The sequence below is a fragment of the Pangasianodon hypophthalmus genome, chromosome 11 (genome assembly GCF_027358585.1).
Source record: "Pangasianodon hypophthalmus isolate fPanHyp1 chromosome 11, fPanHyp1.pri, whole genome shotgun sequence".
Taxonomy (NCBI): domain Eukaryota; kingdom Metazoa; phylum Chordata; class Actinopteri; order Siluriformes; family Pangasiidae; genus Pangasianodon; species Pangasianodon hypophthalmus.
The window spans coordinates 20096946-20111156 of record NC_069720.1 but is presented as its reverse complement, the minus strand read 5'-3'; the positions used below and the strand labels follow the sequence as shown (position 1 = coordinate 20111156).

At 38.9% G+C, this 14211-nt stretch overlaps 1 protein-coding gene across 2 annotated transcripts; it reads left to right on the top strand.

Annotated features, from left to right (window-relative positions):
- Positions 1 to 340: 340 nt before the first annotated feature.
- diras1a (DIRAS family, GTP-binding RAS-like 1a) lies at positions 341 to 7940 on the top strand. Of its 2 annotated transcripts, none has more exons than XM_026934775.2 (2): positions 341 to 605; positions 5898 to 7940. In XM_026934775.2, exon 2 carries the CDS (start codon positions 5956 to 5958, stop codon positions 6541 to 6543), a length of 588 nt encoding a protein of 195 aa, XP_026790576.1. In that variant the 5' UTR covers positions 341 to 605; positions 5898 to 5955; the 3' UTR covers positions 6544 to 7940. The 2 variants fall into 2 exon arrangements, with proteins under 2 accessions (XP_026790576.1, XP_026790669.1); XM_026934868.3 differs by lacking the exon at positions 341 to 605 and adding an exon at positions 647 to 803.
- The last annotated feature ends 6271 nt before the right edge of the window (positions 7941 to 14211 follow it).

Genomic DNA, 14211 nt, shown 5'->3' with positions numbered 1-14211 from the left:
ATAATAAAATTCTATTTTTATGTGATGTTATGTAATAGTCTTGACCCCATGGCTGTTCAGGTTTGGAAAAAAAGAAACATTTGGCTCTGCAGACTTTATAGACAGACTGTAAATAAAGACTTTATAGACAGACTGCTGCATTGTGTGTCTGTGCACTGTAAACCTGTCAGCCTTATTACAGTACTAATGCTGTTGTTGATTTCATGGACTGTATATATGCATCCACCACGCCCTCATCTTCCGAGGAGAAAATGAATGAAATTTTGAGTTTTTTTTTTTTTTTTTTTTTTGCATCACTCCTAGACCTGATAGCGGCAGTGCTGAGCTGCGCGAGCCGCACCGTCACACTGCGCGCGGAGGAAGCGGGGGTGTCCGCGTGCGTCACACGACGCTGGAGCGTAGCCGCGCGCGCGCGCCTTCCAACAGCAATAACGGCACCTCAGCTCTCCGCCGCATCTCTCCGTTTAACGCCATGCAATCCAAAAGGCAAAATGCTACGTGACTGGCATGGCGTAGAATCTAAGACATCCGTGGCGTCTTTGCTTTCCTGCTGCTTCCTATAATCTACTGCTGACGTCTTCGGGACACTGCAGAACAGCGTCGAGGTAAGGGGAGGATTGTGTGTGTGTGTGTGTGTGTGTGTGTGGACCAGGATGCGCATTCGCGCGGTCGGTAGCGAGCATCTTCTGCGCGTCCTTGAGCCTTAAGCCTTATTTGGTGTGATGGAGCGCGACGGTCGCGTAGCTTAACAAAAGAACGGCACGGTGCAGGCATGCGAGCGCGAGGACACCGACGCGCAAGAGGTGATGTTTTATTATTTTAATGGTTCATACCCGACATGGCCTTTTTGTTCAATTTCCTGCATCTAAACAGCCGCCCCGTTCAGGACAGTATCCCTGATGCAATAATGAAGCCATGCGGTAACACAGCGGATATGTTTTTTTTTTTTTTTTCCCCCATTGACAGGTTTTTAATTTGCATGATCTAATTCTTTCTTTTAAAAAAAAACTGCCCATGATGAGCTGTAGTGAATTAGAAGTGAATCATCGATCATCTTGCGTTATTATGAGCATCATCAGCGTAGTCCGTGTATTGCATTAAAATAGAAGCAACACGATACGGACAAAAAAAAAATCATTGCGATTCCTCTTCTACGTATTGCCCTTGCGGTATACCGTGCAGCATGTGGGCTAAAAATGTCCTGGTGAGCCTGGTGATGCGATATGGTTCGCTTTTATTGTGTTTCCTGAATGCTGTGATTCATCCAATGGAAAAAAAAAAAACCCACAGAAACACCCACATCAGCAACTGAGAAATCTCAGCAGGGACATCATGCCCACTGCACAGAATAAAAATCATTTGCTGGAGGGCTGAATCACATGTTATGATTAGCTCTGGTTAGGGATAACACCAGCGTGGCTGCTGTGGCATTACAACTCTGAAGGAGTATGAATGAAGGTTGGGGTCATGGTGTTAAAAAAATGTTCAGTCTTTGAGTTTTCTCTCTCTCTCTCTCTCTCTCTCTCTCTCTCTCTCTCTCTCTCTCTCTCTCTGTGTGTGTGTGTGTGTGTGTGTGGAAGAACTCAAAATCAATAACATAAACCCAACTTACCAGCTGCAAATAATTTGCATGGTTTATAGGCTAAACCTCTGCTATTTTATCTACGCAGAACTGATGAAAAACTAGACAACAAAATGGATTTTTTAAATAAATAAATGAAAGAGAGCTTTGAAGCACTAGATTTGAATCACTATTACTGCTTGTGCATTGCTTTTCTGCGTGTTCAGTTGCTCATTGGCTAGGCATGTGATGTTAAAAATAAACATGATTGGCCTTGTGGAATGAAATGCAATCCTCTGTGCATATTTTGTAGGTGATATTTTCAGATTTTTCATTCAAACTGCTTAGCATCAATTATTAAGCGCTGATTAGAGGAACGATCGTGGGGATGCTGGTAAGGATTATGAAACGGAGGTTTGTTTTTGGAAACACAGCAGGACCATCTTGTAGGTCTAGTGGTATGCCATATGCATGCTGCTACAGCTGAATTAGAATCTAGAGAGGATTTATTTGGTTACATATTGAAAATATATATATATATTCTTGTGCTTATTAACACAAAGTGAGTTGATAGGGTCTGAACCAGGGGTATTGAACTGGGTGGCCTTCTTTGATTGCATGTTTGGGATGTGACACTGTGCTGATTATCATAGAAAATTGCTTGGCATTATGGTTTAATGCTGGTTAGGATGTAACACAATGCTATTTTTGCTGTTTCTGAAATGATTGCATATTGCTAGTCTCTCAGCAGAGGAGAGAATTTTATAAGGTTCAGTAATTTGGGATGAATCATGACCAAGTTGATATACAGTAGCTGAAATGGGCTACTTATATAAGCTTATATAAAGCTCCTGTGACATAAATTAAACCCACCGTTTGTTGGCTATCTACCAGGGGCAATTGCAGTTAAAAAAAAAAAAATGAAGAATCGCTTGTTTTTTGCCCCCCACATGTCTAAAGTGAAGAGTGTACTCTTTTACTCATTATCCTCTAAGCTTCCTCAGTATCCCAGCTTACATCCTCTCTCACACACGGTCTTTCTTCTATATCATGCCTGCCCTTGGGGTGTGTTTCCACAGTAACCGGAGAACTCCCAGAGTTCCAAAAAAGAAGCACAACTGAGACGTCACAAGGATGCGGACGAAGGTAGAATAGCTGATTCTTGAATGTACTCGTTGGCACAGTGGTGCACATGGTGCTGTTATTCTCTGTTAAAGATAGATGAGTATTTCATCAAGAATATGAGGAGAAACAAGAACTATGTTGCAAGTGTTTATGTACCATGGTTGTGAAGATGCAAAATGATTACAAAAAGTTTTTAATCAAGCACTGCAGCAGAGATGCTACGGGCATCCATATGACACCAGAGGCCCACCCTGTTCGTCTTTCTCCTCTGGTGATTCTGCACTGCAGCGTTTCTCTTTCCCTCCCTCTCATATGATACGTATTCGCCTGCGCTCACAGCAGCAAAGAACACTATGCTTCATACATGCGTACTGTATATTTTTCTTATTTTCCCGAGTGGGAATTCATAGCCTTGGTCCAGTTGTCTCCGATACTCCTCTAGTCCCCCTGCTTCCTTTGCTCTCCTTTCATACCAGTGTATTTGTTTAATATCACCTACTTTGGTCAAAGTTAATACTTTATATAACTGGCTAATTGCATACAACACTGGCATCTCTTTGAGTTGCCCGTCCTGCAACACTAACAAGCTTCTCATGAGATAACATGGAAAACTCTGCTCTCTGTTGATATGTTGCTTAGTGATGGGAAAGAACACAATTATGTCATTCTTCCCCCCCTGTTTTTCAAGGATCCCAGACCATAGATGCATGAGACAACTGGGATATGAAAAGTGATTCCCCAAAGATTATGTTGCTTGCAGTGTTTTTGCCACACGTATCAATTGGGAGCATCTACTTACCGTCCTAAGTTCTGAGTTCAAATGAAATATTAGGACTGCCAAATGCTAAATCACAGAATTTAAGGGAAAGTATGAGAATTCATATGCATAGAAGTCATATGCAATATATTATATATAATCAATTGACTTGGTTACATATAAGCAGTTGTTCAAATGTATAGTAATTTTCTCTAATTTGCTTCAATTCAGAATTATAGATTTTAAGTATGATTTGAATAAACAAGATCATTAAGAAAGTGATTTCAGCATTGTATATCATTGTATTTTCTTTTGTTATCTCAGCAGCAGTGTACTAATAGGTTTGAGTTTCATTTATTATCATTGATTGTGGCCCAGTCCTAATTATTATAATTCCACACTTATCTTGGCTGAAGTGAACATGTGACCTACTTTGCACTGTCAGCTCTTCAGAACAGAAGGACTTGCACTGTTAATCATGCTGTTTATGGTAATTAGATGCATGAGCAAAGTAACCATAATGCACATCAACAAACACATGGAGCTCAGGTGAGGGAGACAGGATAAGATCCTACACTGGAGAGAAATGTATTGTAAGTGCTGGAAATAGCCAGTTTGATCTTGCTATACACAGGAGACCAATGGCTACATCTGCTCCAGAGTGTGATGAGTGAGTCATTAATATATTCTGACCTTGGTGCTGATGGCAGCAGAGAATGCACTACCTATTTGCACATGCAGACACAAGCAGAGGCTAAACAGTAAATGTAAAATGTACGGTGCAATAGACAAAGGAATTATTCAATTGAGGAGTATTATTCTAAAATGAACTGTACCTATTCAAAAACCAATTTAGCCAATTTATGTTTAAATTGACCCAATTTATATATAGAGTCAGTTTATCTTGTGTCACACCTTAATGAAAAATACATTATGCCAACAAGTCTTCATTTTTTTATGTAAGGAATACAATACAGGGGGAGGGGTGTGCTGTTATAGGAAAATAGTCAATGATGCTTCATGTCAGGCCGAAGTGTTTTATTCCCTTTATACCACATAAATTTAGTAAACATTGCAATATGCACGAATACACCTTAGATGGGAAGCCAGTCCATTGCAGTCTCTTCAGCTTAAAAAGAAAGAAAAACAACAAAACAAAAACAAAAAAACAGCATGTCATGTTACCAAGAAACCAGAAACCACAAAGTTCAATGTCGATTGCGGAAAACTTACTGACCGTTACGAAGTGGCAACACTGGAGACTCCTTTCCTGAATGTTAAATAAATAAATATCTTCTTACAGAAAGCCTCCAGATTTTAATGATTATACAGTTTTCTTTGTCAAATAACAGCAATTTGAATTGCACTTGGCAATATTGTTCAAATCTTGCTGTTATAGAAAACTAATCAATACCTCATGACCAAACAGAATTGAGAATTCAACAGCGGTGTGGTATAATAGCGAAAACTTTAGATGTCTTTTTCTAATCTGCTGGGCAAAAACACAGCACAATTAAAAATGATTTTGCCTTCAAACTGATTTGACACAAAACAGCTGACAGCGGCATTTCTATTCAAGTATACTGACTCACCCTTCTCATACAGTTAAATAATATCTTGCTCATGCATTCACAGTACAATCATAATGCTATGCCTACTGAGTTTAAGTGCATGGACATAATGTTAGATACATTATATGGCCAAAAGTTTGTGGACACCTGACCATTCTTATGTGCTTGTTGAACATCCCATTCCAGATTTATTCCCTCCATTTGCTGTTATAATAACTTCTACTCTTCTGTGAAGGCTTTCCACTAGATTTTGGAGTGTGGCTGTGGGGATTTGTGTTCATTCAGCCACAAGAGCATTAGTGAGGTCAGGCACAGATATTGGGCAATGAGGCCTCGGGTGCAGTTGGTGTTCCAGTTCATCCCAAAGGCGTTCAGTGGAGTTGAGTTCAGGGCTTTTCCACACCAATCCTGGCAAACCATGTCTTTATAGTGCTCACGTTGTACACAGGGGCATTGTCATGGTGAAACATGTTTAGGCCCCTTACAACATACGATGACATCCTAGACTATTCTGTGCTTCCAACTTTATGGCAACAGTTTAGGGAAGAAACACATATGGGTGTGAAGATTGGGTATCCCTATACTTTTGGTTGTATAGCATATATTGGTTCTACATTCCTGTTGAGTTTTGCTTTTTCATTCGTTGTTTATGCCCAGCAAAATTCTACTTTTGAATGAGCTCCAAGAATGAATGCACGTGTACGTTGTTCAATTCAGCTAGACACAAATTTTGCTGAACATTGTGAGACTTTCAGCACTGGGGATTTGTTGGCATGTGTGGTTGTGTGGACCTGAGCTTGCAAACAAAATATGCATCAAATATGAATAACATGATCATGGCATAATGATAGTTGTGCTTTTTTTTCAACTTGTGTTTTTCCAGATCTCAGGGAATACATCAAGAGTTAGCACTGACTGCACCCTGAGTGGACCATACCAGCATGCCTGAGCAAAGCAATGACTACCGTGTGGTGGTGTTTGGGGCTGGAGGTGTTGGCAAGAGCTCCCTGGTCCTTCGTTTTGTGAAGGGCACGTTCAGGGACACGTACATCCCCACGGTGGAGGATACATACCGGCAGGTGATCAGCTGTGACAAAAGTGTGTGCACGCTGGAAATCACTGACACGACCGGCAGCCACCAGTTCCCAGCAATGCAGCGCCTGTCCATCTCCAAGGGTCACGCATTCATCCTGGTGTACTCCATCACCAGCCGCCAGTCACTGGAGGAGCTCAAACCCATCTATCAGCAGGTGCTGGCCATCAAGGGCAACGTGGAGGGCATCCCAATCATGCTGGTGGGCAACAAGAGTGACGAGAGTCAACGTGAGGTTGAGACCAAGGAAGGGGAGGCGCAGGCCAACAGCTGGAAGTGTGCCTTCATGGAGACGTCGGCCAAGACCAACCACAATGTCACCGAGCTCTTCCAGGAGCTGCTCAACCTGGACAAGAAGCGCGACATGAGCCTCAACATGCGTTCCAGCAAGCAACGCAGGGCTGACAAGCTGAAGGCCAAGTGCAGCATCATGTAGAGATGGTTTGAGTGGTGGAGAAAGATGGAGCAGAGTCATTTCAGCAATGACATGACTGGATGAAAATGTACAAAAGTCACTCATCACATTAGTCCCATTTCTTTGGATCTGAATCAGGTATTCTTCGGTGCACGGTTGACCAACCAGACTCTTTTCTCTTTTCATTTATTCTCTTTGATGATTTATTTGGCTCCTGTAATGACCACTAGAATCAAGAGAAGTCTTAAAGTTGACTTCACCCAATCCCCCTACCATCTGATTGAGTTGACTTGGACATCTTCAGTATTAACTTGTCCTTCTCCCCTCTCTACCTGCTCATGCACAGCTTTCCTCAACAAGATTTGTTTTCAACCTGTAACAAAAAACCTAATCATCATCATGATCATTTTTAGGGCTTCGTGTCTTGTAAAGGATTTTGTTCAAAACTCGAATAGAAAAACGTCTTGAACCGGTTATGCACTTTATCATGTTCTCAATGGGCGAATGAGACCACAAGCGCAACAAGGTGACCGCATTATCCAGCTCTTCCAAATTAGACATTACAACAGCACAAAAGCATGTTAGAAATTAGAAGATTTGGGTTCACAGACTTTTCTTTGTTGGCTTTGTAATAGTACAAACAGGTTCGAACAAGCAAACATGAATAGTGAATGATGCACATTTGATCATGTAGAACTACCTTCCTACTCATTGTGATAATAGAGTTGTCATCAAATACAGAGCTTTACTTAAACAAAGCACAGCAAAGCAGTTTAAATATCGAAAGCATTTTTCCCGATGTTGGTGGCACGCGAAAACCTGAAATATGCATTAATCATTAATCTAACTGAAACATTTAACCTGTGCGTGAAATCTAAATGTGTATTAATCTCATTTGTATTGAATACCCTTGTATAGTTAATGTTTTTTCTTTATTTAGTGTATATATATATCCTCTGACTATTTAATGCCATTGCTTTAGCAATACATTATATAAAAGCACTTTTAGAATCTTGAGCACATTCAAAACATTAAAAATGAACCTTTACAGAAACGTTTTGTCAGACACTCTGCGTTTACAATTTTAAAGCAGGTACAGTGTTTATCTAATAATATTATGTGAAGGACCAGAAATAAAAAATAAAGAAGCACAAACATATGGTGTAAAATAAATATTGGACTACTTGTCTTGTTCTGTGATTTTGAAATGACAAATGCAACATAAACTGTGATGTACATATTATTAATATCATAATAGGTAAAGAAAAAGCTTGTCATGTGAGTATGAGTAACTTAATAACTTTGCATCAATTTAGAAAGGCAATAAGAGATATATTAGGATCAGCTGTAACTATTTGCATCACCTTTTTGATGTCTTTATGTTTCATGATATGCTAAATGAAAATGCATTAAACCTGGTTGGCATTTTATGTGTTTTTTTTAATAATTCATATATATATATATGAATTATTTCTGCTCCACACAGGTGTGTCTGTGGTTTTAAGAAACATTCCCCAAGTGCAAAACAAGCTCTGCAGACCTCAGTTACAAAGTGTTAATTACAATTTTGTGTACAAAAGAAAAAAAGATAAACATCATGTGCAAAGTTTTTGTCTGTTTGCAGGGTCAAAACATAGGAGGCAGGGGAAGCTCTTAGGATAAGGTTCTGTGGTGATGACCACATGGTTGTGAGTTCAGACCCCACACCTGCCATTCAGCCACTGCTGGGCCTCAGCTATATAGTTTGGATTTTACTCTTCCTCAAATATTGCTTTGGGTAAAAGCATCTGCCAAATGAATAAATGTAAGTGAGAGCCTGAGCTTTTCTTGAACTACATGCCTCTAGCCTAAATAAATTCACCACTATAATAACCAATCAAAATGATACTCCCTTCCTTTGTCATTGAATCATTCATTCATTCATCTTCAGTAACCGCTTTATCCTGGTCAGGGTCACGGTGAATTCATAGCCTATCCCTGGGTAACACTGGACGCAAAGTCAGGATACATCAGGGCACCATACACCCTGGAGGAAACTAGAGAACCCAGAGGAAACCCTTGCAGACACATGGAGAACATGCACAGAAACTCTGCACAGACAGAAACCAGAGCTCAGGATTGAACAGGGACCGTGGAGCTGTGACCCGGCAATGCTACCCAGTTCGACAATATGCCACATTTCCTGTGTCAATATACACATCTGGCATGTTTTACATCATATTTAGTCATATTTTGACATTTTAACTGGGGGTTTACACCGTTAACCCCTTAAATAATCAGAGTTTTGCACCCACAGTTTGTCATTGACTACCATAATAGTCAGAATGAATGAATGAAAGAAACAATTTTATATTCATTTGGTTGATACTGAATATCTCATTAAAGTTTATGCCAAATAACTTGTGCAACAGATAATCACAGATTTAGTGCTCATTCCACCCCAAAAGAGCACTGTTGCATAGAATAATGACAGCAATATCAATATCAATTTCCATTAACATTCCTATTATCATTTTAACAATGCAGAAATGATTTGAAATGGATTTTCTATAACATTTCAGGAAACTGTCCTTTTTCTTTGCCTCAAAAAGAAAATCGATTTTATTTTTAGTCTCCATCTAGTGGAGAAATAATGTTTGCATAAGATATTAAATATAAATGTTGTTGTGATCTTTAATGTTTTTTTTAAAGCAGAGAAAATAATAATAATAATAATAATAATAATAATAATAATAATAATACATTCACCTAAACCGCTTTATCCTGGTCAGGGTCATACTGGATCTGGAGTTATCTCAACCCGGATAGGATGCCAGTCCATCACAGGGGACCATGCACACATATTCACACCATAGGTACAAATTAGTGTTCCCAATCTACATCTTTTTGGACACTGGGAGGAAACTGGAGAACCCAGTGGAAACCCAGGCAAACACGGGGAGCAGATGAGAAACTCCACACAGACAGTTCAGGATTGAACCTGGGATCCTGGAGGGGTGAAAGAGCAACAATACCCACTGCACCACCACATCCACAGTAACAACAAAAGTAACAATAGCAACAACAACAACAACAACAACAACATAATAATAATAATAATAATAATAATAATAAATGATCATTACATTCATGTATCTGAAAATCCATGAAATAACACAGACATTTAAAGTGCATTAAATGTTCAGTGCATTTAAATAAACAAATACAATATATAAAAGTAACACTGAGGTATTAATGTCATTGTAATAACTGTAATTTTATAAAGTGTAATCACTTTTGGTTTATAACCAGGGAGGTGGTTATAGGGAAGTGATATTTATTTGAAGAACAGTACAAGCAGAATATGCAGAATATGAATATGAAAAAAAAAACAACAGCTGTTAACATTAATAACTAACACGTTTATTGTTGAGGTCCTCATATCCTGTGTAGCTCTTCGTGACCACTAGGTGGCACTATCACTTCATGAATGTGCAGCAATGACGCAATGAGCATAATCATGCTTATCAGTATAAATTTTGCATGTGTAAAGCTGCCAAAGTCATGTGCTCTGTTTTTTTTTTATAGGCCTTGTCAAGTTTATTCATGCCCTTCACATGTAGATTATAAACCCATCCTGAATCTTGAAAGCTTTGACTTTGGTTGCACAACAAATTGGCAGTGAGCTAATGTTTGTGTATATGTGCCTCAATCAAACAGTAAGGAAGTCTGTAAATCATGCTCTTGCTTGCCAGAAGAACAAAAAGTGCCTTCCTGTGAGAGCAGACAGATGCAGTGTTTTTCCATTTTGCATAATGCATTGTTCCATTAATGCCCTGCTATAACTGTTCATAGTATGGCATGGATGTGTTTTTATTCCTTTTCTGCACATTGCGTAATCCAAGCTGTAATATCTGAGAGATAGCTCACTGTTTTGGTAAGTAACAGGACACTGTAAGCTTTTTAAACATAGCTAATTCTTCCTGATTTGAAGGAATCTTTGCATTAATTCGATAAGCATATGATAAGCATATTCTTATCATATGCTTATCGTATTAAGCTCTTTTACTGAAAATACCTGGTGCCACATGACAGTTAAATCTGAATTAAAGTTGCCAAGCATGGCAGTGTTTCTATATATAGGATGGTGCAAGGCTGAAAAGCAGGCCTAGTCATAGGAACAGAACCATAGCCAATAAAACACTCATGAACCGCTGACTAGATGGTCTAGATCAAGCATGATATTTTAGATTCATATAGAACTGATGTGCTGGTCCCTAGATACAATGACACAGCAGCTCCAGAACCTGTAATTGGATTAAGCTTTGATGGCTTTCACCTAAAGCAAGAATGGCCTATAATAAACAGTCTTAGGTTAAGAGACAGATGGGATAAGAGTTCTTCTAACAGCCAGAGCACTCTCAATAATCTCTCTGTTGTGTGTTTTCATATAGCCTCAGAAAAGAAAAATGCCTAATATTGATTAGTTAGACAGATCTTGCATCAATCCTGAGCTCAGCTTACTGTCTGTGTGGAGTTAACATGCCTGTAGGTGGATTGGCTATGTTAAATTGCTCCTGGGTGTGACTGTGTGTGACTGTGTGTGTACATGGTGCCCATCATGCCCAGCATTCCCAGGATATCCACCAGAACACCGACCAGGATAAATCAGTTACTGAAGATCATGATGATGATTATATTGTATATGAAGACAACAAAATTCAGATAATTTTCTGCCAAGAATCTAAAAATGCAGTATTATAGCTAATATTAAAACTGGTATATGAGTTTCAACAGGTCTTTTATACCAGGGGTTCCAATCATGAGCCCTGTACAGATTTCTCCAACACATCTAATCTAATGTGTTGGAGAAATCTTCTAAACACCAAAGCCCACAGATGGTTCCACACTTTCACATAATATCAGCTTAATCGTTTTGCTTGGTTTTCATGTTGTTACTGGATACTAGGCATTATGGAGCATAAGAGGTAGAGGAGTGTTGTTCAGCAGAGAGCTTACATTATGCCTGGCATGGCCTGTACTTCCTGTTAATGAAAGAGCTTCTTTTGATGTGAAGAACCATATTTAGGGCTTCCGCCTAGCATTCACTGTGATAATGACCTGATTGCGTCCAGTCACTGTCTAGTCATTTCTTCATTTTGCCTGGTTATAAGCCATCTCTGACTGCAAACCTGCATGGGCCATGAAGTGCACCTTAGGGGTCTGCACATAACAACTAAATGTTATACAATGGTACACTAAGAAAGACTTTTGAATTTTACTCCCCAGCTCTGCTTAGTCACCCTGCACCGGCACATTGCTGGTCTGTTAGTAATTAAAGATGATGTAAGCTTGCTCTTTTCTACCGGTCACTAGTTGAAACCAGTACCTCTCACATGAACAAGTCAATCATTTACATGACCTTCTACTTTAGTGCAGACAAAATCCCAGATTTGTTTTGATGAAACCATTTCTGCAGCTATTTCCCCCAGATGAAAAGAAATGTTCTTTATCCAGTACCAAAAATCACCAAATTAAAATGTTACTGTTGTGTTGGTACATTGTGCTGTGTAAAAAAAAATCTTTTAATGAAATGTAGCAAGTCCCAGTTGATAATGATTACCTGCAAAATTGGTAATACCAAATCTGAGGTGTTCTTACAAAAAAAAAAAACTTTTATTGTTTTAAAGCTCTCAGGTCTACTATGGAAAATCATAACGTAGAAAGTATTTAGTACAGACTTATTTTAAATTGCTAATTCAATCTTGTATTTTTCTTATATGTGCACATAATTTTAGCCATAAATCATATTCATTTGCATTCATTTGCATTTTATTTTCATGAACCACAGGTGGGATAGGTACTGAGAAATTATATTTACGTGAAAATATAATGTGTCAAAATCTAACACAATTAAAAGTGGATAAGTGCCTGAGTAGATGTACTCAGGCATTAAAAAGTAAAAAGTGAATGTTTTTAACTGATGAAATTAAGTTAGTCGTACACTATAAGGCCAAAAGTATGTGAACACCTGACGTCACACCCATATGTGGTTCTTCCACAAACTGTTGCCACAAAATTGGAAACACACAATTGTATAGGATGTCTTTGCATGCTGTAGCATTACAATTTCCCTTCACTGGAACTAAGAGTCCCAAACCTGTTCCAGCATGACAATGCCCCTGTGCACTTGTTGCACAGAGCCCTGACCTCAAACGCAGTGAACACCTTTGGGATGAACTGGAAAGCCAACTGCTCCCCAGGCCTCCTCACTCGACATCAGTGCCTGATGCTCTTGTGGCTGAATGAGCACAAATCCCCACAGCCACACTCCAGAATCTAGTGGAAAGCCTTCCCAGAAGAATGGAGGATATTATAACAGAAAGGGGGGATGGAGGTGAATTAATTAAAAGTAAAATATCCTATATATACCCAATAATTACCATTAGCTAGAATTTGAATGCTACCTAGCCAGTTAGGTTAGCTACTGAAATCAAAGTCTAACCTAATATTAGCAAAGGAAAAAGGCTAAGTTAGATAAAATAGCCAGTCAATGTTGGCAAATTAGTGTAACTTACCTCAACATGCTTTCTTGTTCTTGCCTTCTTGAGAAGAAAAGAAGACACTTCATTTTATATAAATATTTGCTTACTCCAGCATATTGAAACACTTTACTGAGGTAAGGCCAGGGGTGTTCATCCTCAAGTTCCATACTGCAGGCTGGTGGTTTTTCTTTTGTCTATGGATGTAACTTGGATCTATATAGTGCTAACTACATTGTGTAGCATGAGAGGGTGGAAGCAGAAGATGAATTGGTACAATTCTTTTTTTCCGGGCTGCAGTTATCAACTTGACTGGATGCTAAACTAAAATGATTGGATGCTAAACTGGGCCTATTCGACTGATGTATAGTGTACTATGATTGGCTGGATGAGAGAAGAAGAGACCTTTGTTATTTGTAATCCATACTTCGAACATCTAGATAAAAATATAACTTTTACTACTACTACTACTACTACTGCTGCTCTCTCTGTTGTGTAACTGCACACACACGCACACACACACACCCCAAATCACACAAATGCACAAGCCACTTTTACTACTGCTGCTCTCTCTGTTGCACTACAATGTAACCAGGTCCACTTCCACAAATGCTGCTCTCTCTTGTTTGCACTAAAATGTAAATATCTTCACACTCACATGTGCCGTGAATGTCTATAGTGTACATATTGTATTTTATTTTATTGTATTGTATTTTATTTTATTTTATTTTTTTTTTATTACTTGTCTTGTTATGTTGGTTTCTCACACCATGGGTCTGGGGGAAACGAAATTTCAATTCTCTGTGTGTCCTGTACATATAGCAGAATTGACAATAAAGTTGACTTTGACTTTGATATAAGGAGTAAATAGTAAAGAGTACAAGTATTCAATTTTGATAATGCTCATGTAAAGTATAAATACAGCACGATAATATGTGAAGTGAAGTGTGGCCAAGTATGATGACCTATACTCGGAATTTGTGCTTTACAAGTCTGAGATTCTAACCATTAGGCCACGACTGCCCTTATACGTATATTAATATGTAAGTATAGTAACAAATTATTACAAGGTATTGTATAATGGTTTCCAGATTGTTAGAGAAGATTAAGTCTCTAACAGTTAGGTGGGTTCCACATTTGAATGATTCCCACCCATGTTCATGAAGCT

Bases quoted from the DNA above. Each gene is read 5' to 3' on its own strand.
- diras1a (XM_026934775.2), top strand. From the start codon at position 5,956: ATGCCTGAGCAAAGCAATGACTACCGTGTGGTGGTGTTTGGGGCTGGA.